Raw genomic sequence first — 23,965 nt, 5'->3', positions numbered from 1 at the left:
AGTATTCACATATATTTCCCAACCTAACTATTAATCTTTTCAGTTTCTTACTGTGCTAGCTGAGATCAGATAATATATGAGTTTAATTTAAGAAGGGCTCTCACTTGGTCAAAACTACATCTTCCTTAAAATCATTCATCTGGGGTGACATGGGGTCATGTTGAATTAAAAAAGGCTGGTAGTTTTGACAATGTGTATTGTAACTTTATAACATTAATTCAACTATTAATTATTTTTTGTTCGATTGTTGGTCTACAACTATTATAAACATAGACTTAAAAAAACATTGCAATACTCAGAATATCTAAATATTAATCTTCATACACTTTAATTACAGTAACTGTATAATCCCCAATTGCACATCAATTAATTGATCAGCCAAACCTTGAGGCGTACATGTATGTAATGATTTTTTTTTCTTTACAAAAATGGATCTCAAAAAACCTTTCAGGCATCTTTTCAATCAACTCACCGTGTGCCAAATGAGAGCCCCCTCTCAAAGACCCTCAAGTGAGCATTGTGGGGCTTTGTGATGAGTCTGGCAATGGCTCTGAAAAGAAGAGCTGAATCTATAACCTGTGCAGAGGACAGAGACAGTTGACGGAGCAAAATCTTTCACATTGCTGTAATGGGTATAATTACACAAAGAAAAGGGCTGTTAGGTTAAATTACCCGTGATATTCACCATGGGTAATGACAGAAATTCAGAAGGTTAAATGACACCGAGAGCTGAATGACTTTTGACATTACGGTACTTTTTGAAAAGGAAATTATAACAGGTCCTTTATGGGCAAATCCAATAACCTACATGTTGGACTGTGGAGATTGGTCTGAAAGGACTTTCAAAAGACTTTTTTTTTGAACATCTGTGTCTTTAGAAGCCATTGTGAGATAATGATTTCGCAGTGCCCAGATAGATTGTTTCCAACAGTGAAAGCTATTTGAAGCTCACTTTGAGTTGCAGTAATGTCTGGAAAATGTCCTGCTGAGTGGTGCACCTACTCATAAAAGTAACCACGGCAGAAAAAGGAAAAGCTGAATAGATTCAAACAATTAGTTGTTTCCCTTATGTTGTATCTTTGCCCAAGGCTTTCCAATTAGTTTCCAAATATGTTTGTATATGTCTTTGTATACAGTGCCTCCTTCAGTGAGAACTGTATGCTCTCTGGTCTAAACACTGACCTTCACAGACAGCAAACAGCCCAATTAGTGGATGAGAAGGTGAAGGAGGCTGGACCTGAGCCCCTTGTAATTACCTCGAGTCACCCCACGAGCAGCCACCCACACAATAACATGCTCATGTACTGTTTTCCAATAATACTGTAGGCTAAATGACCATGAAGAAAGAAGAGAGCGCAGCACTGTATATTATTATAATTATTTTGAAAGTGCTCTTGTTTAAGACTTTCACTCTCTTTACACATTTCAAATCTTCTCTTACTTTGCTGAAGTTTTGCTGCCAATCACCCATGTGATCTCTCTCCGCTGCTGATTGGCTCACACAAGTCGTGTGATCTGCTCTCCCGTGACTTCACAAAAAGGAAAGTCATATCATACAGCATAATCCATGTTAAACAGTTCATATATAATGGATAGTCTTCTGTAAGTAAACTTTAATTTCTGTAAGAAAACGCTAATCAGGAATCAAAATCTCTATTTGAAAATGATGTTGCCATTCACATAACCAAAGAATATGCATTAAATAATATAATTTCGTAAGGGTAAATACAAAAATACACATACTGTAATGTACAGAACAAATTGTTATGAGCCAAAATACCAAATATAAAACTAGATAAGAAGTGACCTAGTAGTACCATAAACATGTATTTGACTGGTCAGTAATACTGTAGGTATTATACAATGAGTGTAATATCATTACACTGTAATATTTATAATAATTAAAGCATGAATTCCATTGTTTTACTCTTTAACAGCCACAAATTAATAATGTGATAATACTGTGTTTCCAGCTTGTTCCACTGCCCCTAAGCGGACTAAATAAAATAAAATAATGCAGCTTAAAGGTTTGGGGAAGAGTTACATTACATTTTTGGTAGATCACTGGATGCAAACTGCAGTTTCTGGAGTTAAGGAACATGCAACGAACACGCAACATGTCGGCATGTTAATCCTACCTTTGCAATTTAGAGAGGATAGTCCTTATTTGCACAACTACAAGAGGTCGCTTGTCAGGAGAATACAGGTTGTTTTAGCATTTATACAAATGGCTTACGATGTAGGACGAAGATGGATTTGATTGTTGCATAAAAGTGAGTGTAGAATAAACCCCTTGCTCTTAGATTTGAAGGCACTAAGACAAAGTCTAACATCAACATTCATATTAGCCATAAAAAGTCATAAATGCTCTCAATGTTCAAAGAGTTGTACACAGAATTGATGCGTACATAATGTAATCATTATGGATTGATTTCATCTAAGAGGAATGGCTTGTCATTTTATGTAATACACTATGCTTTCTTGCTTGAAGCAACACGAGAATTAAATACTTTTTTCCTATCGGTATGATAAATATAAAGCTACAGCCAGGCTCCAGTTAGCCTAACATAGCAACAGAAGACTGTAGAAAGGAGACATTAGATGATGAAAGTGGCATAGCACAACTAAAGCCTCCAAAAAGAGTCCAGTCTTCATGCTAAGCTAAGCTAAGCTGACAGGCTGCTTTTGATTTATATTCAGCGCACATTAATGAATCAGGTACAACTCTCGACAAGGAATTATTCATAATGCTGAGCCTTTCCTTTAAATGCAACTTTTAGTCATGGCTGATCGCTCATTGGAAGTGAAGTGAACTTGTCCATCATGGCAAAGATTAGAGAAACAGCCATTGAAAGAGTAGAAGAAGAGACCCTCAGAAGATGGTGTCTTCCTCTCCTCCCCAATACCAAGGGGTGAGTCTTACTGTGTAGGTTCTGGGATTACTAATAGGCTGCTCAGGTTCAAGCTCCGTTGTAGATGAGTCCAGTGAGCTCAGGGACCCTGTGGGAGACCCCGACCCCTCATAAGCATAGGTTCTTAGGCAGTCGAATGGGGGGACGTAAGGATCGAGATCAGCCTCTGTCAGCCTGTCCAGAATAAACTGCCTGAAGACGTCGTCGTCCGGCCCAATGAGGTGGGATTCTCTGAGGGACATGCGTATGCTGGCCCTGACGTCCTCCCTCCGCAGCCTCCTCTCCCTCCTCCTGGGGTGGCGGCGCAGCGGGACCGCAGGCTGGCAGAAGTTGAGGTCGGCTCCTACACCCCCCGTTTCTCCGTAATACAGCACCTTCTGCGACACCGTCTCAGGCAGCTCCAGCTCTTTCCCCTCCACCTCCAGCTTCTCCTGCTGCTTCCGCCTGTGCCTCCTCACCACCAGCATTAGAATTGACAGCACTGCAGACACGACACAGCAAGAGCTCATTACCAACATACACCAGGGCATGAGCTTAGTGATACAAAAAACACATCTTAAGTGCCTGATGGAGCTTTAGAATGTACTTGTGCAAAGGAAATAATAGCAGCCAGATTTGTTTTTCTGTAACTTATAGTGGATGTAAAATTCAATTTGAACGCAAATGAAGTTATGAATTATCTTTTTTAATTTCAGCTCACGCACAACAGGAAGACTTCTTGTATTTGCTCCATGTGGCACAGAATGCTAAAAGAGTTTATATTATTCTGCCGTGTTTTCACCGTGTATTGTTCTCATCCGACAGAATGTTAGCATAGCAGGTATTGTCATTAATCTTTCATGTGATGGGCAAAGGGAGGACACAGAGCAGCCGAGGTCATAATAAAGCTCTTCACTATGCAAACCCATCAATGTCCCATGGTGGCATTGCTACTGATGTATTGCAACCAATATGCTCATTACCTGACATCATCGCTCTGCAAGCTTTCAGCATTTTATAAGTGTGTTAAAGGCACGCTGGTGAGTTTTTAAAAAAGGAATTCAAAGGAAAGTGCAAACGTGTTAATGAAAAAATCCTGCTGTTTAACACACGTTTATATACTTGCCAAAATGTTGTGAGTTGGAGCTGCTCTAGCTCAACAGATTCGCTGAAAGAGAATGACTTTTTTACAAGAAAATATCACAGATTTATCTATCTACGAATGTCTGTATGTGTGTGTTTGTCTATATACTATCTATACTTCCATCTTTATATCTTTACTTTGTATCTATATGTCTGTCTACAGAGTACACATTTTCACATATCCTTATTATACCATAGTTTGATCATCTTGACAAGGCTTGAATGTGAATACAAGATAAGACCATGCTTTCTTACCTATAAGTGTGATAAAGCAGACCACAATTCCTAACAAGGTTTGCAGGCTGACCCCCATCGACAGGGCGAGGGCCTCCACCCCCCCTGTGGGACAATGGCCGGCAGGCTGGCAGCTGCATACACTGATGGTTAAAGTGTTGGTGCTGGAGAGAGCTGGAGATCCACTGTCAGTCACCACAACAGGCAGGAGGTACTGGGTTCGATCCTTACGCGTAAAAGAACTCCTGCGTGCCACGATGCCGGCTGTATTGTCTAAAAATGAAATGTAGAGAGGTGCACTTTTCAATTTCTTTAAAAAAAACATGAGTAGCACTTCCACCGTGAGTGCTGATATTGTGGGGGAATTCAACTGACACACGTAATGTGATTTAAAATTCAATCCAAGCTCTCAGAAAGTCTGGAGCACCTTGTCAAATCTAATTTTCAGTGTGTACAAAAGTACATTTGTAAAGTATACTTCAGAGTCCCCATAAGACTTCACCAAGGTACCTAACAATTACTTTTCAGAGTCAAATATGCCCTGTGACATTTGGAATTGTGTTTTATAATATATGTGATCCATTATTAATTCCCTGGATGCTGACTGGACTGCTGTGTTGCTGCACCTGCAAACAGTACATCCCCACTCATTTGCACATTCAAACACCCCACTGTTGAAAACTTGAATAATACTTTCTGTTTGATTTTTGTTGCCCATTTCATTATAAACTTTGAGGAAGGGTTGACTGGCTACTGACTTCAAGGCAAACACTTTCAAATGTACTTACAGTACTTGAGGAATGTGTCAGCCACAAAAAGGGAACAACCTACTGAAGGATTTAATTCCAAAATGTGGAAGAAACACTAGTGTTATAAAAATGATTGTGATTATGAAAATGAGCCCTTATTCTGCCTTTGTCCCACAGTTTCCACTGCTCATACAGGTAGTGGTTTAGCCGCAGCCCACTATCATTCTCCCAGTCATCAAATGGGACTTTTATGTCCATTATTTGGAGGAGAACATTTCCTGGTGCAAGTATAATGAAACTATTTTATTTCATGCTCAGGATAAGATAGTCAGAAAGACTCGAAACAGTGGGAATAAGCTTAACCTGTACTCTACAGCTGGAACATAAATGATATGATTTTATGAATAATTTGTGAATAAAATGATATACTGTAATGGCTCATTCTACATAATGAGTATTGTGGGAACTGAATGTATTTCAAAGCTGATATTTATTTTGCTTTACTTCTGCATTCACTTTAATGCTAGTTTTACTCAAGTATACCATCAGGATACTTCTTCCACCATTGTTAATAATAACCTTGATTGTCTCTGATGGTGAAGTTTGGGTTGATGTGTTTCTCGGGGACCATAGAGAAGTAGAAATGGTGTCCCTCCACAGGGTCGTCCGGATCAACAGCACTGAGCAGCTGAATGAGCTACGAGACACAAAGACACATTACTGAGAAAGAACAAGTGGAATTTCCTGTATGCATACCATTGTAATGTATTTCTCAGAATCTCAGTCAGCAGATGACAGTAACATGTAACATGTAACATGTAACATGGTATAGTGCTGTACAATTACCAAATGGCTCCTTTTGAATCCAAAAATACTACATTGATGTAATACAATATGTTGCAATATGAGAACTTTTACTGTCCATTTCATGGAAAATCTCAATGCCACACTGCTATAATATAATAAATCATGAACATCAGTGCATCATAATATACATACTTCTCCCGCCTGTGTTCCCTCACAGATATACGGCTGGTAATCTCTTGCAAGCCTTGGCACATTGTCGTTTATGTCCAGCACTTTGATGAACACCACCACAGAGGAGGATAAATGGCTCTGCGCTGCAGTAGTGAAGATAGACATTTGCTGAAGTCCACTGGGTGCATGTATCATAAATGCTTTGTAAAAGCTCTGTCAAAATAATACTTTAGACTGATAAATGTTTCTGCTTCTTTAAATATGACTGTGGAGCTAAATCAATGGGCATTAACTTTTCACTGCTTTCTCCAAACTAACACAGACTATACAGCAAAAACATTGTTCAAAAATAGTAAATCCTGGTACAGTAATGTTAGGGTTTGCATTACTCTACATCAGTGGTTCCCAACTTTTTGTAGTATCCCTTAATTGATATCACTTGTTTTTACCTTGATTTCAATTTTCAAACATATATCCATTACTATTGGCTAACCTCTAAATGTTTATTTCAAGCAGCAATCAACATTTTTAAATATTAAAGCCAATACACAGGGCAGGGTTTATGGAGTAGGCCTACAAATCAAAATGTTTATGAAAAACCTTTAGCTACTTTGAGCCTACCGCTTGTGTAAAGTTTAAGCCAACTATGTCAGACCAGTCTTTTGCCGGAGGCACAAACATGCCATATAAAAAATATACATTAAGTTAATTAATTAAAAACAGTCAGGTGCTGTTACAAATTCAACCATTTCTTAACCTGTTAAGCCCTGAGCCTGTTTTTCAGGTCTCAGGCTCGAAAATGACATTCCCAGAACAAATGACCATATCTTCCCTTCTAAAAGGGTTAAATTAATCATCTTTATTCTCAAAGTAATGATAAACCTGTGAGTTGGATGTAGAAAAGTCAGAATCAATATAGATGTTTTTTATTTTAAAGAAAATTCAGATTTTACATAGTAAAAAACTGTAAATTATAGTGTCCGTCCAAAAATTATTTTTTACTTATAGTGAAAACTACCCTTGGATGATGGGTTAGTAGACTAAAAGCTTTAGGAATCCAAAGTACAACATATAATAAGTACCCTGTATCAAGATTGATGCAAAACAAGTTAAATTTGACCTTTTTAGAGAGATTTAGCCAAAAAACCCCACTTCTGGGGTCATTTGGGTGGATTTGACCTATCTCTGGCCCCCCTTGCTCGATTTTGATGAATGAAATCTCTTTATAACCGCTAGAGCCAATGGAATCGAGGGAAAGTTATATACACACCAAAACGTTAACAAATAAGGAGTGAGAGTGACGCGTTACCAAAACCGGAAGCTGCATACACTCTGGTGGCTACCATTAGCAGCTAACTTTTCCGCTCCGATTTTTACATAAAAAATGGAATTATGGATTATAAATAATTTTTTCAAAGGCACAGGTACATTATCAACCTATGGATCAACAGTTGTAGCATTTTCTTTTTCGTTTTAATGCCATTGAACACGTCTTTTGACCTAATTGACAGCTACGGTAAGACGATCTGCCGTAAAAGCTCCGTAAAGGTACGTGTTGTGATGTCTGTGTTTGCTTCCCCTGTCGCAAGTTCGGATCGCTCAGTGATGATACTATACCTAAATAATCAGTGGAGTCTCAGCTTTAATCGGCTATATTGTATGTGCAGCTACGATAAGTAATAAAGGTATTTTTATCTTGAATTGTGTGCCGCAGTGCGTTATAATTTTTTCGCTCAGGGGTCATTTAGACGCTTCTTATGAGACTTGTGTTTTGTTTTGGTAAAAATGGTTCATATCTTCAGTTAGCTGAGATTCTTCCCGTTAATCTGGTGCTACACATTAATAGTTTCATAAATGTTAAGAAGCCCTGAGACATTATCTCGAAAAAAAAAACGGTGGGAGGGGTCCAATGGGGGGACCGCCGTGCTTAAGAGGTTAATTCCTGAAACTGCTTGGAAAGTAACAACCACAGTGTCAACTATTTTATTGTTCCTTTAGTTTACAATTAAGATCTCTCTTGCCTGCTTAGTTTCCATATATTCTCATTTGTGAAAGTTATTGTTCCGGGGTATCAGCCGAATGATTTTTTCTTTTATCTAATTGTAGTTTCTCAAGATACTACTTCAGGTTGGGAATCGCTGCTCTAGACATTGTTTATGTTTGTCTTAACACAATTCTGGGATTTGTGACTGATAAAGGGTGCCATAAGTTGGCCATATTAACAACAGGCCATTGTACAAGACATGAAATTCTCCTTACTTGTTTCCTTGGCTTCGACCGTGATGTTGTGCCAGTTTGTAGTCTCTCGGTCTAATGCTTTAGCGACAATTATAGTTCCATTGTTTGGGTCTATTTTGAAAGCTTTTGTGTTATCTCGCCGTTTATCAATTGAATATCTGGAAGAAAAAACACAGATACACACATTAGCAGGCAAGGTCGTTTCCTGTTCAAACAAAACATTGTGATACCACAGGGAGATTAATTAGGCAAACTGCTCAATTTATTTTATCTGTTGACAGATATCCAACAAAGAGAGCACACACACAAGCTAGTGACAACAGAGACAACAACGCTGTGAATCAAAGCATCTCACACAGCGTTGTTGGGCTATTACAACAACAACTACAATTCTGTATATTTTTTAAGACAATAAATAAAACCTGACCACTGACATTTGTTTTTAGTAAGGAAATAAGATTTAAAAACAGAAAGACAAATCTGTAGAGAAACTTTGTGCAGTCTTTCTTCAATTAAATAATGTCACAGGTGGTGCAGCTGCGACTTGTTTTCTGATAGTGGATAAAAAACTACTTTTAAAAAACGTAAACGTATCATCCACGGGCGAAGACAACTGAATTGTTAATGAAGGAAATCTTTCATCCTATCATACCTTTACCACCCATTATTATAAGTGATTATAACACCATGGTGAGTAAGGGTAACCAGGAGTGAAAACATAAGTAATGACTCATTTCTGTGATAACAACTCTGGAAAATAAGCTAATTTGACCAAAGCAAACTTAATCATATTTAGTAGAGCTACGGAAGCCCCTAAAATGTCAGCTATAATGTATTAATCAATGAAACATTGTCTCCGAAGGGACATTAATAGACGCTAGGCTGAGGATGATATGCAGCACCTGCCATTCTTAAGCTCAGCTCAGATGGACTACAGGCACCGGTACTGCTGCCGTCTCCTCTGCAACGTGCCCCACTTGCAAATGACTGCAAATCTCAATTCCATATGCCACCTCGTACGGTGCTTTATTAAATTCCCACGTCCTAGCCACGTCGCTTTGTGATAATACCAAGGCAATAGATAGAAAAGCCTGTGAGGTGTAAAAAAAAAAAAAAGAAATCGGTATGATTTATTCAGCAGGGCTCATTTCCTACTAAAGTAATATGAGATAAATATGACCATGTACAGGGTATCCAGAGATCAAGGGTAAAATGGATGCACCGAGCCAGTAACACTATTTGAAATGGAATGATTTTTCACCCTGTGGAGGGAGCTGTCTGGGGACGTTCCGCCCCCACCAGCCTGGGTATCTACCTTGTCATTACCATACTTGGGTGGCAGATCCCATTCTTTCTGGTTTAGACAGTTCACATTCCTGTACCTGATGGGGTTGTTGACTGTGTCAGTGTCTCTTGCACTAACACTGCCAACCACAGTTCCCACAGCTGCATTTTCAGGAACCTTCCACTCGTACACCTCGGAGAGAAAGACAGGCGGCTCGTCCACATCTTCCACAATAATCTTGAGCGTTGTTCTGTCCCTGAACTCCTCTAGATCCAGAAAACGAGTGTCCACATGGTCATTGACTGCCTCTGCGGCCATGACAAAACGTCTTTTAGTTTCATAGTCCAAAGGCTGTGAAGAAAAAAAAAAACAGCTTTTAAAAAGGTTCATAATATTACAGCAGATTTTAAAAGCAGAAAACACAATGCTCTTGATCATAAAGCAAGCACAAAGAGTAACAGCTTTTCCAATATGCTTTGCCAACTTGTACTTAAGACAGATGATTATGCCCGTGGGAGCAGGACACGACTCAGGCGAGATGCTAACATTGTTTAGCCAGTGTCAATAAGCTACAAGCTGTGAGAACTCACTTAACTGTTGTTGGGTTTTTGATTACCATTATTATGCCAGTAATAAGAAAACAGCATGCAAACCATTATTGGGTTCCCAAAGTGATTCAGAGACAGAGTCAATAATGTCTTTTTTATTTCATTATCACGGCAACTAAATTGAAATCTCATGTGCTATAAAAGAGAAGCATACTGTTGTTATGAAAAAAGTATGAAGCACAGGTCCTTTTACATTAAGTACATCGCACAATGTTATGGTTTCTTTCTTCTTCTACATTTTGGGGCAGATATCGCACCGTATACTGATCATCATTTATTGTATATGATAGGTTCAACTTCACAATGTTACTATGTAGATTTCAATTTGTACACAAAATATAAGTAAACTAATAGTTTATGAGCTATAATCATATATTAAGCTTCCTAGAAGTATATCAAGCAATTCAAATTTGCCCCACTTTTGACAGCTGCAACATTACAATTATAAAACAATAATGCATCAATTATTATAATCCAGAAATATAATAAGTGTACAGCCATTCTGCATACAGGGTCCTTTAATTTATTATGTTGCTAATATGTATGTGCTTTTATTGAAATAAAGGTTTTCAAGACATGTCTTTTATAGAGTAGTCCTCAACATTTCTTCAGCCTCTTTTTTTAAATCTGCTCATCGCAGCACATTTCCGGGTTACATGCATATTGAACAATTACTTATTAATTAGATAGCTTTAGCTGTCCTAATAGGTGGATATTTGTTAATCTTCAGATAGAAGACCTTTGTCACCCTACAGAACAAAACCTGTCAAAAAAAGTAATCACTCTTATGAGTCATTGATTGAAAATTGGCTAATTTCAATGCTATCATGCAACCATCCAAAGTAAGCTCTTCACTTTCTCTGTTCTCGTTTTGAAGCCTGTAGTTTATTGTGCTGCTACGTTTGTGACTTGGAGAGAAGTGGATATTGCTGCTGCTGCTGCTGCTGCTGCCAGGTGTACGACTGTGTGGGATGGCTGGGTCCCTGTGCCAGGCTGTTACACTGTTGCGTCTTGTTGGCTTTGATGCTGCTGTTGTTGTGTCTGCCAGCTGTCTGTGTGAGTGCATAGAGCCAGAATGTGCTGCCATGCCCTCTATCAGGTGTAATGATTTTTAAAATTGTGTTCGCGTTGGTGTCAGTGATGTTAATTCGATTCTAAACGCCGGAGATTAAAAAATGAGTTTTTTTCTAAAAATAATGTTTCAGCACCTAATGGCCTCTGTGCCCACCCACACTATGATTTCTGGCGACACTACCGTCCTTGAAACATAAGATTAAAATTAAAATATGCTAAACGCGTATATTAGACACTGTATGTATTCACCTTGGCTAGCAGTATCAATCCCTCCTGCGTGACTGGGTCTGTTTTGATGATAAAAGTGGAGCTTTCCTCCAGGTCATCCTCCAGACTGTAGGTCATCTTAGCATTGATGCCACTGTCTCCATCATACGCCATAACCCTGCCAACTGTGGTGCCTTCAGCTGCATTTTCAGGTACGGCAAAAGTGTACAGGTCTGAAAAAATAAGGATCTTTTAAGCACACTATTGACACCATTACAGAGAGAATGTTGGAATATGTTATCAAAAGGAATACAGAATCCCGAAGATACCAAATTGGTACTTTTGCAGTACAGAATGACAACTCACATTTTGGGGAAAAACAACAAATTAAAAGTTTCTTTACTAAGACTTTGCCAACTGAACTTGACAGTAAGTTGTTAATGGCAAGTAAAGAGAGGTTCCTAGTGTGTAAAGTGATAAGAAGGGAGGACATTGTGGTGAGGGTCAATTTGTGCTAGTCACAGATCAATTGTGGCAACTCCATATAATCCTAACTCTAATAAGAAGATGAGAAAATGTGATTCTGTCTTTAAATGACTCTGTTTGGATGGCAGCCACAATTGGGAGGAACTCGAAAGGAACCAGCTGCTCCTGAAAAAATGTTATCCCTGCTGATAATAATTACCAATTATGTTACAAAACAGGGTTCAAAACTGAAGTGAGGTCATACAATATTAATAGGGCCTTTTGACTCAACATTGAATACATAGGAAAGCACCTGCTCTGAATGTAAATGTGACATTAATAGTTTAAGGTATCATCCTCCTTTCTAAAGAATTGATTTCTTCCCATGTCATTCATTTAGTGGGGTTTATCACTGAGAATACTTGGTTTGTTTCTAAAGGTCATGACAAATGTCCTTTCATGTGTGAATGATTAAATTCATCCAGTGGGCGACGCATCTACACGTGCACCCGCAGATGAAAATCCCCATCTCCTCTCTCCGTCTTGTTCGCTCGATCTCATTCTTCGACTGTCTCCTTTTAATTCTGGCTGCCAGCTGAATAACAAGATGTGTACAGCGGAATGCAGCGCCGGCAGTGCAAACCACCCACCCGAACCGGAGAAGTGTGATCAAATAAATGCCTCTTAGGTGTAATATTAAATATGTCCTCGCAGTCTGCAACGCTTTGTGCTCTTTCATTGATTCCCAGAGTGTGTGTGGCCTGGTGTTTGCATCACTGTGACTCATATTGTGACTCACGGTGTTGGAAAGTAGGTCCATTGTCGTTGACATCAGTCAGGCTTACTGTGACGGTGGTGGAGGAGGAGTAACCGCCACTGAGGCCAAGCATATCCTTCACCTGCACCACCACCAGGTACTGCTCTCTGGCCTCGCGGTCCATGTTTGGCCAAGATGTTACAATAATCCCTGTAGGTGAGGAGAAGGACAAATATAGCGTCAACAAAAGACAGAATTAAATGTATCTGTTGGTGTGTTTTCTTTACAAAATAAACTTCAGTTTATTCAGTCTACGAGAGCACTTTACTATCATAAATGTTAAGTTTACAGTACATATTGGATCGATCCATAGAAATATCAAGATGGCTTTAAGATGACTAATGATTCTTCTGTCTGGCAAAAGTGGAGGCTGCAGGGGACGGGTAACAGAAATTGGAAAATGTAAATGCTAATTTTGCTTTGCAAGTCATAACTTTAACCACTTATTCCTCTAATAATCCTTTCAAATTAACTTTTCAGAAGCCAATTACCAACCGCAATGTCTAATCAGTCGCGCTGTTTTGGGCGCCTGCCATAGAAGGCCTCAATCACAATAACCCTAGCCCTATCTCCTCATCATTACATGTGTGTAGATCAAGATAATGAATGTGTAATATGTAAAAATACCAACAGAATGAAAACTTTGAATTTCCCCTAAGGGATGAATAGATTGTATCCTCTTCTTGTACTGTAAACCAACATAATTTAAGCCATCTGGCGATTTAACAATGCCAATAAACATAACTGTTTGAAGGATAAAGCAGGTGTTTATGTTTATTTTCTTCGGGGAGGGATCATTGCTAACAATATGTCAGTGTGTCTTTCAATACATTCATGTCTATCTGTTGTAAGTTCATTCATTCCTACAAAAAAGGTCATAAATAACAAAATGGGCTAAAAAAACGGTTGAGCCCGGTTGTTTATACGCAATCGAAAATGAGGGCTGCACTGGAGGAGAATATTTTCACAAGCAGATTAATATACATGTGGTGTAATCAGTGTGTTACATTATCAGGACTGTAAAGAGCCAATGTTCTCTGCGATGAAGGAACATGGATCATGTCACTACAGTGCAGCACTGTGGCTGCTGTGTTTTATTAGCATTTGAACAACAAAGGGGCTTTATGAAACAGAGAAAAAACACATATTAGGCTTTGGTAACACACACAATACTTGCATTTTGGATCAATTCATTGCATGTGTTGGTCTTTTCATGCTATGTATTGACAATGAGAAGAATATAGAACTTCTCCAGCCCTTTCCTTACTGGTCAGCTGAAGCCATAAACTAGAATAGTATCGACTGCTGCCCACTCCTCAATGACATCAGTTGTTTCCCTAAAAAAGTCAGGTTTGACCTTTCACAGATTGCATTAATTTGCAAGTCATTTTTTAGTTTTACGTCAATAATGCCCTCCCCCAACCCTTCTCAGTCAAGGTCAACAATGTGTGTGGGAAGAGTGTGACTGACTTCTAAATACTCAAACTTTCGCCAATAGTATTTCAAGAAAGTAGCTCAAATTAATCTTGTGTGAATCTGTGCTGTCCTGTTTTTTCAATCTTACCCTGTTGCTGTTTAAACTACTGAATTTCCACGGCGATTAATAAAGGTCCATCTTATCTCATCTTATTTGTCACACTTGACCCAGACCAGATGAAGAAGGCTAAAGACCAACAGAATGCAGTGTGCAATGCATGTCAGACTGAGATCAGAGCTATTATTGCTCCATTGTTTTGGTAAATATCCCTATTAGCCCTGACTGTGGTTGTTTAAAGGTAGTCTCCACCGACAGTGCAATTCAAACAAAAAGTGGTACCCGTCTTTGGTTCCACTGAGAAGTAGGGTTCCCCTTGCAGGACGGAGTAGATGAGCTTGGCGTTGTTTCCGAACATGGGATCATCAGCATCTGTGGCTGTCACCTGGGCCACTGTGGTCCCTGTGGGGGTGGGGGGGAACGGATCACACAGTCAGAGTTAGCTCAGGCAGCAGTTCCAGTCGACGGGGAAATAAAGTGATTATGCCACAGTCCCGCAGGGTCTGTCTGGCTGGCTCAGGGGGGGAGCAGTGCAAATGGAAGGAGGGAGGGGGGTGAGGTTGAGGTAGGGTTAGAGGAGGGCTGTTGAAAATGGGGCGAAGGTTAGGGAGGGGCCTGTGGGGGGGGAGCATCGGTCTTGCACAGCTCAGTAAGGCTGTGCAGGTGTGTGTGTGACAACCTCTTAAGCCCTATAGCGACATCTCTCTCACTATCCACCTGCTACTCCTTTTCTCTCCATCTCATTCTGTTTCCCCAGAAAGCGCTCTCTCCTGCCTTCTTTAACACAGCCTTTCTTATTTTCAGTTGCCTGCAGACCAACCTTCTCCTCTCTCTTTCTCTTTCCGAGTCACATGCATTATGATTTATTACGGGTGAGATATTACCCCGCGAAAGCAGATTACATATAAATTGAAATGGTAATGTTTTGGTATGAAAGGGCAGTGGTTATAATAACATTATTTAAGAAATATATCCATAAAGGCATCCAAGATAGGGTTCAGAATGCAATACTTTTAACTTCCTGAATAGGGACAGATGACAGACATTCATATAACCTTTTTTCCTTAAGATTTAAGTTAAGAAAATTCATTTTAAAAGAATATCCTTATAAATAATAAAGCTGATAAGTTGTTTTATCTGCTTGATAGAAAATGATTTGCTTTTATTTGTAAAACAAAAAAAATAAAACGGTTGTTTGTACGAATAATATTCTAAACACATAACTCTTTGAAACATCAGACCAACCATGAAAAATGTAATCATGCTATTAATAGGCCTATTCTAGTATCTCTGATGTTTGGTGTTTTTTTTAAAGAGACTGCTTTAAAAGATAGTTATACATATACAAAAATATGCTTATTCATTTTCAACAAAGAGATAAATGAGAAGATCAACAGCACTCTCACACCTCTGTGGTAAATACAAAGCTGGAGCTTGCTTTTGCATACAAACTGGTCGAGAAGCAGCTGTATACATACATAAGTAACTATAGTCACCTTGTAGCACCTCAAAAATGTACTAATTAACAGGTTATATCTAACCCTAACCCTAAGGTCCAAATTCAAACCAAGTCCTATATATGCTAATTCCTAATTTTGGGGTATATGTTTTGGAGCAGTATCTTATTGGTTGCCTAGCAAGGATGATATATTGTGTGGTAATAAGTGAGCTCTAGAGGCTACTAAATTCTGCTATAATTGCTATATTTACAGATATGATACTAATATCATGTCTGCTAAGCACGTATAGAGTTTAGGTGTAGGGTGTTAGTTACGCAGGTTAGCATGCACGTTTGCATAACAGGAGAAAACAACAGTTTGGGTATTTCATGAGCTATCAGTTTGTTTGTCCATTAAAAGCTTACCAATTAGACACATCTCAGGGATGCTGGACACATATGGTTCGTTCTGGAACTGAGGGACATTGTCGTTGATGTCCTGCACCGTGATGATGAACTCTGATTGGGGTTCCACTGGTTCATTGGACCTCCTGTTTATGGCCTGGGCCTGAAGGACATAGAAGGCCTTTTCCTCTCTGTCGAGCTTCTTCAGTGTCCTTATCTCACCAGAATACTCATCTATCTCAAACGCATCTCCGGCACCATCTCCTGATAATATGTACTTGATGGAAAACTCACCACGGTCATAGTCAGATTTGAGCTATAAAAAGAGGAGGGGGTATGAAGAAAGCTTTTTTTTAAAACATTTTTATAACGAGAAACATGCATTTACTAAAGGAAATAGCGTGTCAAGGACATGGAGGACATTCAATCTGTGGTGGTACCTGGCCAATAACGCGAGGAGTTGGATCTTCCTCGGGGACAAACAGCTGTTTCCAGATCCAGCCTCTCTTCAGGCGACGGTGCAGATGAGTGGACCCTTGGGCTATTTGTTGGGCTTCCAGACCCTGAGTACCTCTCGTATCGCTCATCACCCCGCCAGGAATCATGGAAAAGACCGTTACCATGGCCAAAACACTCGGCATGCTCATTTTTACTGTCCATCCGTGCATTTCCTTCCACTGCATGGTTAATGGACAGAAGAGGTTTCACTGGTCCGGTGTTGCCAATACTTCATTCAACAGCACAGTATTTCATGATCCCGGTAGTGCTGTATCCCATCTCGTTATGATGTGGTTCATGTGCAGGCTCATATCTCTGAAATAAAAGTTAACAATTTAATTAACGGTTGCTTTGAGAAATGTCCAGCAGTGCGCAGAGATTGCAAAAGAGGAAATTGAAATCTTTAGCTCTGTAGAGTATAATCCATATATCAAGTGTTCAAATTCACACCTGTATCATCAGTGTAATGACAAGTCTTAATTTAAAGGCTTGGTTTATCTATGAGAAATTAGAATTCAATATTAAGTCTATGAAAGGTAAATCTCACTTATCAATAGAGTTAACAAGCAATAAATGAAAAAGGTGATTGTATTTTATATTAGTCATAAAAACAAGTCTTACTGCTGTGATTGTTTTTGATAATATGTTGCTAAAAGTAATAATTACATTTAATATATCAATCTCATCTTATAAATGGTTGAAATAGTAAACGTTAGCTACATAAATGTTTGCCACTTCTTCCATTGCAAGTGACACTGTTGTAAATACAAACTGTATTTATACCTGAACTATAATATACCTGAACATTGTCAGGTACATTCTTTAAAAACATTAGTGCGTGCTAAAATAATCCACGTATATATAATTATCAGTGAAATTATGTAATTCATCTGAGCCAGGGCTGTGGGGTTTAATTGCAAACCACTGTTTTAATTAAATGTTTTATTTTTAACTATAGAGTCATGTCAAAACCGTTGCACCAGAACAACTCAAATATATAGCAAATTCAAGCAAGAAAGTCTTACCAGAATCACATCTTACACAAGAAAAACAAACCCTTTGTCCGCAATTTTCTTTTCTTTTTTGTCTTGCATCCTGCAGGCAGCATGGGTGGCTGAAAACAGGCTGCTGTTTTGAATTCAAACAAGGCCCTGTATTGTTTTTCATTGGGGGGAGCAAGCCCTGCACATCATTCCTTAAACATGACACTGCGCTCTGCAGCTAACTAATGAAGACTTGTAATTAGATCAATGTCTCCCCAGACATGGAAAACAGAGACACATGGCTCTGACAAACTATGACTCGAATCGATGCATCAATTATAATCTGCATCAGGGTCAAGAGTGTAAGGACAATGAAAGTCAGACAAGACAACAAATTAGTCAGGGCAACAAGGAATACAATATCTTGCACTGACAAAGTTACCAGAGTTTAACTTCAACAAATTCATTAAACTCCTTTTAGTTAAACTGACACTCAATTATTATTATTTTTTTTTTCTACAAGCAACAATAATCATGTCAATGTCAAAGAGACAAAAATATGCCATCATAACTTTGCCATATTTACGTTAACAAGGTTGCTGTCGTCGAGCACTTCCTTCCTCTCAGTAAGAGAAATTCATTTTTTCCTCCTCTGCAGGTGTAGAATATCATTAGTTTAGTTTCAAACCTATCCTTTCTGACTTTTAACAGTTTGCTTTGAAAACCGACATCAATGATTTGAACATGCTATGAACCCTTGAATGCCACTCTCTTGTCATGCAGCAACCCATACATCAGCAATCTGTGGGATCAGATGAAAAGGGCTAGGAATCACATTAGCCATTATTCTATAACATTTTAATATCATTTTTTGACACTGTGCGTAACCTATAGGGTCTCACTATGTGGAAGTTGTATTCAAAGTGATGCAAGGGAACACATGCGCATGCATTTTAAGCATGGGTAGTCCCAGTGGAAATGTAGAATATAGAGTATATTGCAATGTTTTTTGAGCAGTTACAGTAGTTGTAGTATTATTGCTTTTACAGCCCATAATGTTCATGTTTAATCTTGTAAAACTAAATTAGCTGTCAAGACCCATTTGTAATGAGTTTGTATAATCAATTACTGATGCAGGCTTTTATTAATGATATACAATTCCCATACAGAATGCAAACAAGAGTACTTGTTTGTGCTTACATGTATGTATGTCTTTCTGGGCCGTATTCATATCTCTGAGCATTGTGGACTGACAGTCCAATTAGTAACCAGTGAGTCGTGAGCTGTTATGGTCTTTCATAGGGCTGCCAAGTACGCGCCCAAACTGAACGCCTTGAGCCAAAACTAGACAACAGCCCTCGATGATGTTACTTGGAGCAACTGCTCATCTGCCAATATGCCAAGGAGTCCGTTTAAAACCTCTTCAGCCTTTAAGGATGTGGCTGGAATAGTGCACAGGTCAACAGATGTTTAGGTGCCAATTTAACAAGATGGCCTTTGGTAGAAAAAATGATGAAATTCTGCAGAAAGAATGGCTATGCCAAGAAAAAGGGTGAGCTCACATGGTCTGTCAATAGCATAGGCTTTAGGGAGCTAGTAAAACATATATATATGTGACAGCTATCTTGATAGTGTTTGATAATATATGTGGTGAATATTAAATAGACACATTACAGCCTTTATAAATCCATCAGATTTCATTGTCAGGTGTATACGGTCTGAGAAATGTCAAGGAAACTAAAAATATCTTAAATCGCTGTTGAACTCTAAGGTCCATTTTCTCCTTTCACAATAAATGTTCATTTGAACATGACATGCTGAGTGGCCTGCGGATGACAGCCATTCATTAGCTCAATAGGCCTTGCTCCCATTTCCAGCAGACCTCCTGTAGCCTGTATGTACAGTACGCCACTCCGCCACATGACAGAATGACAATGAGCTTCAGTCTCACAATGTTAAGCACCAGATGTGCTGAGACGGCAACATATATTCCTATATGGTGATGTGTTCCAGCTAATAAAGTGTCGCTCTGTTTTTGAAATTGTTCCAGGATGCTGTTAAAGATGTCGAAACGCAGTAATAAAGAAGAAGAAGTCTCTACTTGACATTGTGGATGAAACATAAATATGCATCAAATGCACTCCCGACACTAACTGCTAAGTAATGCTAACTTTATGTGAGCAATAGTTGGGTAGTTTTTGATGCATTATGAGAAAGAAATTAAAATCGGTAAAGCTTAAACCGTGTCAGTGGATCTAAATATAGACTTTTCGCAATCTTGAAGACCCATCCATCTGTTAAGCCTCGCTTCTTTAAAAGCACCCTCCCAAGACAATATGTCCTTAATTGGCCATTTGGGAGCCTATCATGGGACCTGTTGTTTACTGTTCAGCTCCGTAAAACAATAACAGTGACGTGTAATTTATGGTTCGAAAATCAGGACCTAAAATGAGTTCAAAGACTGTGCTAGAGCAACGGGGGAATGTCAAGCCATCATGTTCTCCGTGGTAAGTAATTTGTCTGATTTTATTATGTGCACAAGTGGAAATCATTATCGTTTAGCAAAGGGTCACGAATTTCCTCTGACATTTATCAGCAATGGGACTCCATCCTATTATTCATTTTTTCGCCATCAAAAACTATTAACTGATGTTAAAAAAGACGGACAAATTTAAACTACAGGCAATTATCTATAAAGACTTAATTATGGTGATAAAAAAGAGTTTAGAATACAAAGTTTTGAGGAATATCAGACGAGGACCACATATAGAGAGCAGACAATCATATTTACATGTATTTTTCTAAAGGCAGAACCAAACTGCAATGTCTAAATCTTTTCAGTCCTTATATCTATGGGCCTATGGTTGAGGATATATAGTGCAGCATCATGTTGACAGTTCCCACACACTACATTGTTTGGCCAAGGTTTTCTACTTTATAAACTCACGATGTTCTTTAGTTACAAATGGGGTATTTGTTGGTTAATGTTTACCGCCCTTGAGTACGTTTACCAGTATTTTGGACAGACGGGGTATTTCAATGAAAACATGTGAGGAATTGTCACCTTAAGGAAAGGTCACAGAAATCATTATTGAACCTCGCCAAATGTTGAATAATCTGGGTCAAATGTTTTCACTCAAAGGTGGAATGCACTAAAGGCGTGTGAATTGTAGCTACGTACTATAGGCCAGTACATAGAGTTCAGTCAATGTAGGATAAACAAGCGGATAACTCATACAGAGGCCTCAAATAGTCAACTCTGGAAAATCACTTTGGTACACTTCACTAAAAGGCTTCCAAGTTATTTCCTAACCACTTAAAACATCCTCGTCAAATATTTCAGAAGGTTACCACCAGCAAGCCAGAAGTAATCACAAGAAATATACTGATCTCCTGCTGTGACAAACACAAAGAATTCCCAGGACACTTTCATGTATTATAGATTTCAGCCTTCCTGCTGTTACTTTTATGTTTAAAGCCTTTTTTACTCTTTGAATTGCTAGAAACATCCTTTCATAGATAATGTATTAAATTACATCTAAATATCTTCTGACAAAACATGATCTGTAACAAGATGTATAGCACGCACCACCTACACCCACCTGTTCGTGTGATGCTGCTGTCCCCAGAGTTACTTGCCACCAATCGTTGTAAGGAGATCATCGCAGGGGTCTGAAGAAACACAATCTGCTTAACTAAATGCCCTGGTACTGGAAAGCAATTCAGTCACCACAATAGCAGAAGCGAATGCGCGTGGTTCTCACAATGCGTAATCCCCTGCGCTGAAGACCTCCCCTCTTCTTCTTCTTCTCTCCCCTTTTCTGCCCTTCTCAAACTTCCTGGGGAAGAACAAACACAGGCTCTATTGTCTGGGAGCCTGCAGAACACTCAAAGCCTTCATCACCATGCAAATAGTCACAGCGCAGACTTACAAATGGATTTCTATCTATTCACCCTCTCTCCTTTTTCCTCCCCATTCTCCATGAACAATCCAGCACTTATTAGAGGCGAGTTGGAGCATAGAGGGGATGGTAATGCATCCACTGTATGACCACTATTTCTGATAGTGATAGGAGGGCCACAGTCTGTTTTTTGACATTCAAGCAGAGAGGGCATGCTGTTCCATGCCTCGTCCTGATTTGGTCACATTTTTTAAATGACCTGTCATGACACAGAGTATGCAAAATCACTTGTGATGTTGTTTGTCCTCCACAGTCTTCCGGATGTTAACATGTACTTGTTATCAGGGCCATAGTGGTACATAAAGGATGAGTCAACTCTACTTCACCTCATTTACTCTAGGTGGACCTATCACTCTTAAGCCATAAAGAAAAAACAATCCTGAAACATAATCTAACTGACCGTTATTATAGATAGAGAATATTAAAACTGACGGATGAGAATATGTTAAAGCCAAATCACATTAAGCGAAAAGTTTATTATTGAACATTAGGCTTTGACAGTACAGAACGATCCTCCACACATTATATATAGTTTAAATTAGGGTTTTGTTAAATCTAACTCAAGTTTTTTATTACTATCTTTTTCTTTAATCCTGAATCCGATACATGTTAAGTTTTTCTATGTTTCTCTGTGTCCACTTTTACATTTTTCATTGTACTTGTCTCCTCATTAACCCTAATATAAAACACATTCATTTGTCTTATATTATTGCTACAAAAGTGAATTAAAAATTAAAAAGTGAGTTTAGAAGCTATGGAGCTAAAAGTGTGCCAATTAAAACTATAAAGCAGCAACAAGATAGATCAACTTGGATTTATCAACACTAATGTATAAGTGACAGTTTCAAGAAAAAATGTTCTTATTCTGTCAACGTGTGTTAATTGCTTGATTTGCATTTGTTGTTGTACCTTGAGTTTTTTATAGAAACATCACTCTTTGTTCCTTCATGTACAATGTTAGAATATGTTATACTCATCTTAAACTGTTGCATAAATGTATCCTTTTCAAATGTGATCCAGGATGACTAGCAAACTCAGTCAATAATATAAAAACAGACTTTCTTTTGGCTTGTAGCCTGTTCATTTACATTTTTGAAAGAGTGTTGTTATTCTCCTTTTCTTACAATTTGATTAATGAGTTGTGCTTGCAAAAACTAGACCTACGATCCAATCAAATTTGATTTAACTACCTTTTTTACCCAAATGCTGCTCATATTCATTCAAATATATACATTACTGAGGCTAAAGCTGCACTCCAACATCCATTTCAGTGTGTTTTCAAGCTATAGCACTCATAAGCGCTGACTTTCATGTTGATACTATTCTAAACATCGCCTACATGACTTGTTGCTACACTATAGGATATAAAAAACATAGCCCAACCACTCATTTCAGCCCAATAAAAGAGCGATGACCAACACACCCAAAATATGGGTTCATCCATAAAGATCTATCTATCTATAACCTTCTTTTACACGCAAAGTAAGAATACATGCACACAGAGTAAAATACAGCCAATTAACCATCAAAAAATAAGCCTATACTGCTATTAATAGATTTTTCCCTCACTATTTATGTCCATTATGTTGACTATTTACTTCTTGATGATTGTGTAACTCCTTGTAACTAGACTTGACTCGAAAAAAAATTGGAGTGGGTGGATTCAACACTTATCTACGTGGAATTTGCTATAAAATCAATATAAATGTGGCCCTTCAAGTCCCAGCACCCAATTATTTTCTAATGTAAGCAAATAGATAATTTAGCTGATGACTTTCTGTTCTTTAATATGACATATCATTATGCCATGCATCAGGCTGTCCAACCTCGTTGAAATTAGGTTACATTGTTATAACAACAATGTTAGAAAAGCGTTTACATCCATTTTGCCCTTTGCTACAGACATGCTGGTAATTTTGGTCATTCCAATTACCACAGGTAACGTTTTTTATTTCTTGAGTCATTTTTGATTTGACAACCAAATAACCTTTCGATTAAAATACCCAAAGAGCCTTCATGACATGCTTCTCATACACATGGTAACCTCCAGAGGGCTAATTACAATACTAATAGATTCATTCATTATAATGATTTAACAGGGGCAACCTAGCATTGTAGGGGAGTAAAAGTCTCCAAAGTGGCCGCGCCAGCCTTTCCTCAGGGCTTTGTGACAGGGTGGAATTTGTTATTTCCGAAGTTGAGATTAGTTCTCCCTGTGAACTCTTCTGCTCCCATTCTGATTCCATATCAAACAGAGAAATGTCAGGACCTGCTCTGTGACATTTAAAACCACCATTGTAGACCTTGTCTAATTGAACCTCCCTCATTATAATGACGGAGTGTGGAGCGACCACTGCAAAAGAACGTCAGAGATGAAAGCTACGGTTTTGGTCCCAGCAAGGATTATTTACATTCCCGCTGTCTTCCTCTCTCGGAACGAAGTGGTGATTCCAACT

The 23,965-nt window shown here is 38.6% G+C and overlaps 1 protein-coding gene across 1 annotated transcript; it reads right to left on the bottom strand.

The window, feature by feature from the left end:
* Positions 1 to 1,634: 1,634 nt before the first annotated feature.
* On the bottom strand, positions 1,635 to 21,259 carry cdh19 (cadherin 19, type 2). The gene is made up of 12 exons (XM_034145742.1): positions 21,150 to 21,259; positions 16,507 to 16,879; positions 16,088 to 16,382; positions 14,506 to 14,625; positions 12,672 to 12,839; positions 11,450 to 11,640; positions 9,616 to 9,869; positions 8,255 to 8,391; positions 6,017 to 6,138; positions 5,597 to 5,714; positions 4,290 to 4,541; positions 1,635 to 3,393 (listed from the first exon to the last, which is right to left on the bottom strand). Exons 2-12 carry the CDS (start codon positions 16,747 to 16,749, stop codon positions 2,873 to 2,875), a joined length of 2,421 nt encoding a protein of 806 aa, XP_034001633.1. The 5' UTR covers positions 16,750 to 16,879; positions 21,150 to 21,259; the 3' UTR covers positions 1,635 to 2,872.
* Between the last annotated feature and the right edge of the window lie 2,706 nt (positions 21,260 to 23,965).

Source organism: Trematomus bernacchii, unplaced genomic scaffold (assembly GCF_902827165.1).
Source record: "Trematomus bernacchii unplaced genomic scaffold, fTreBer1.1, whole genome shotgun sequence".
Lineage (NCBI taxonomy): Eukaryota > Metazoa > Chordata > Actinopteri > Perciformes > Nototheniidae > Trematomus > Trematomus bernacchii.
The sequence above is the reverse complement of the archived record's forward strand: the minus strand, read 5'-3'. Positions and strand labels throughout refer to the sequence as shown.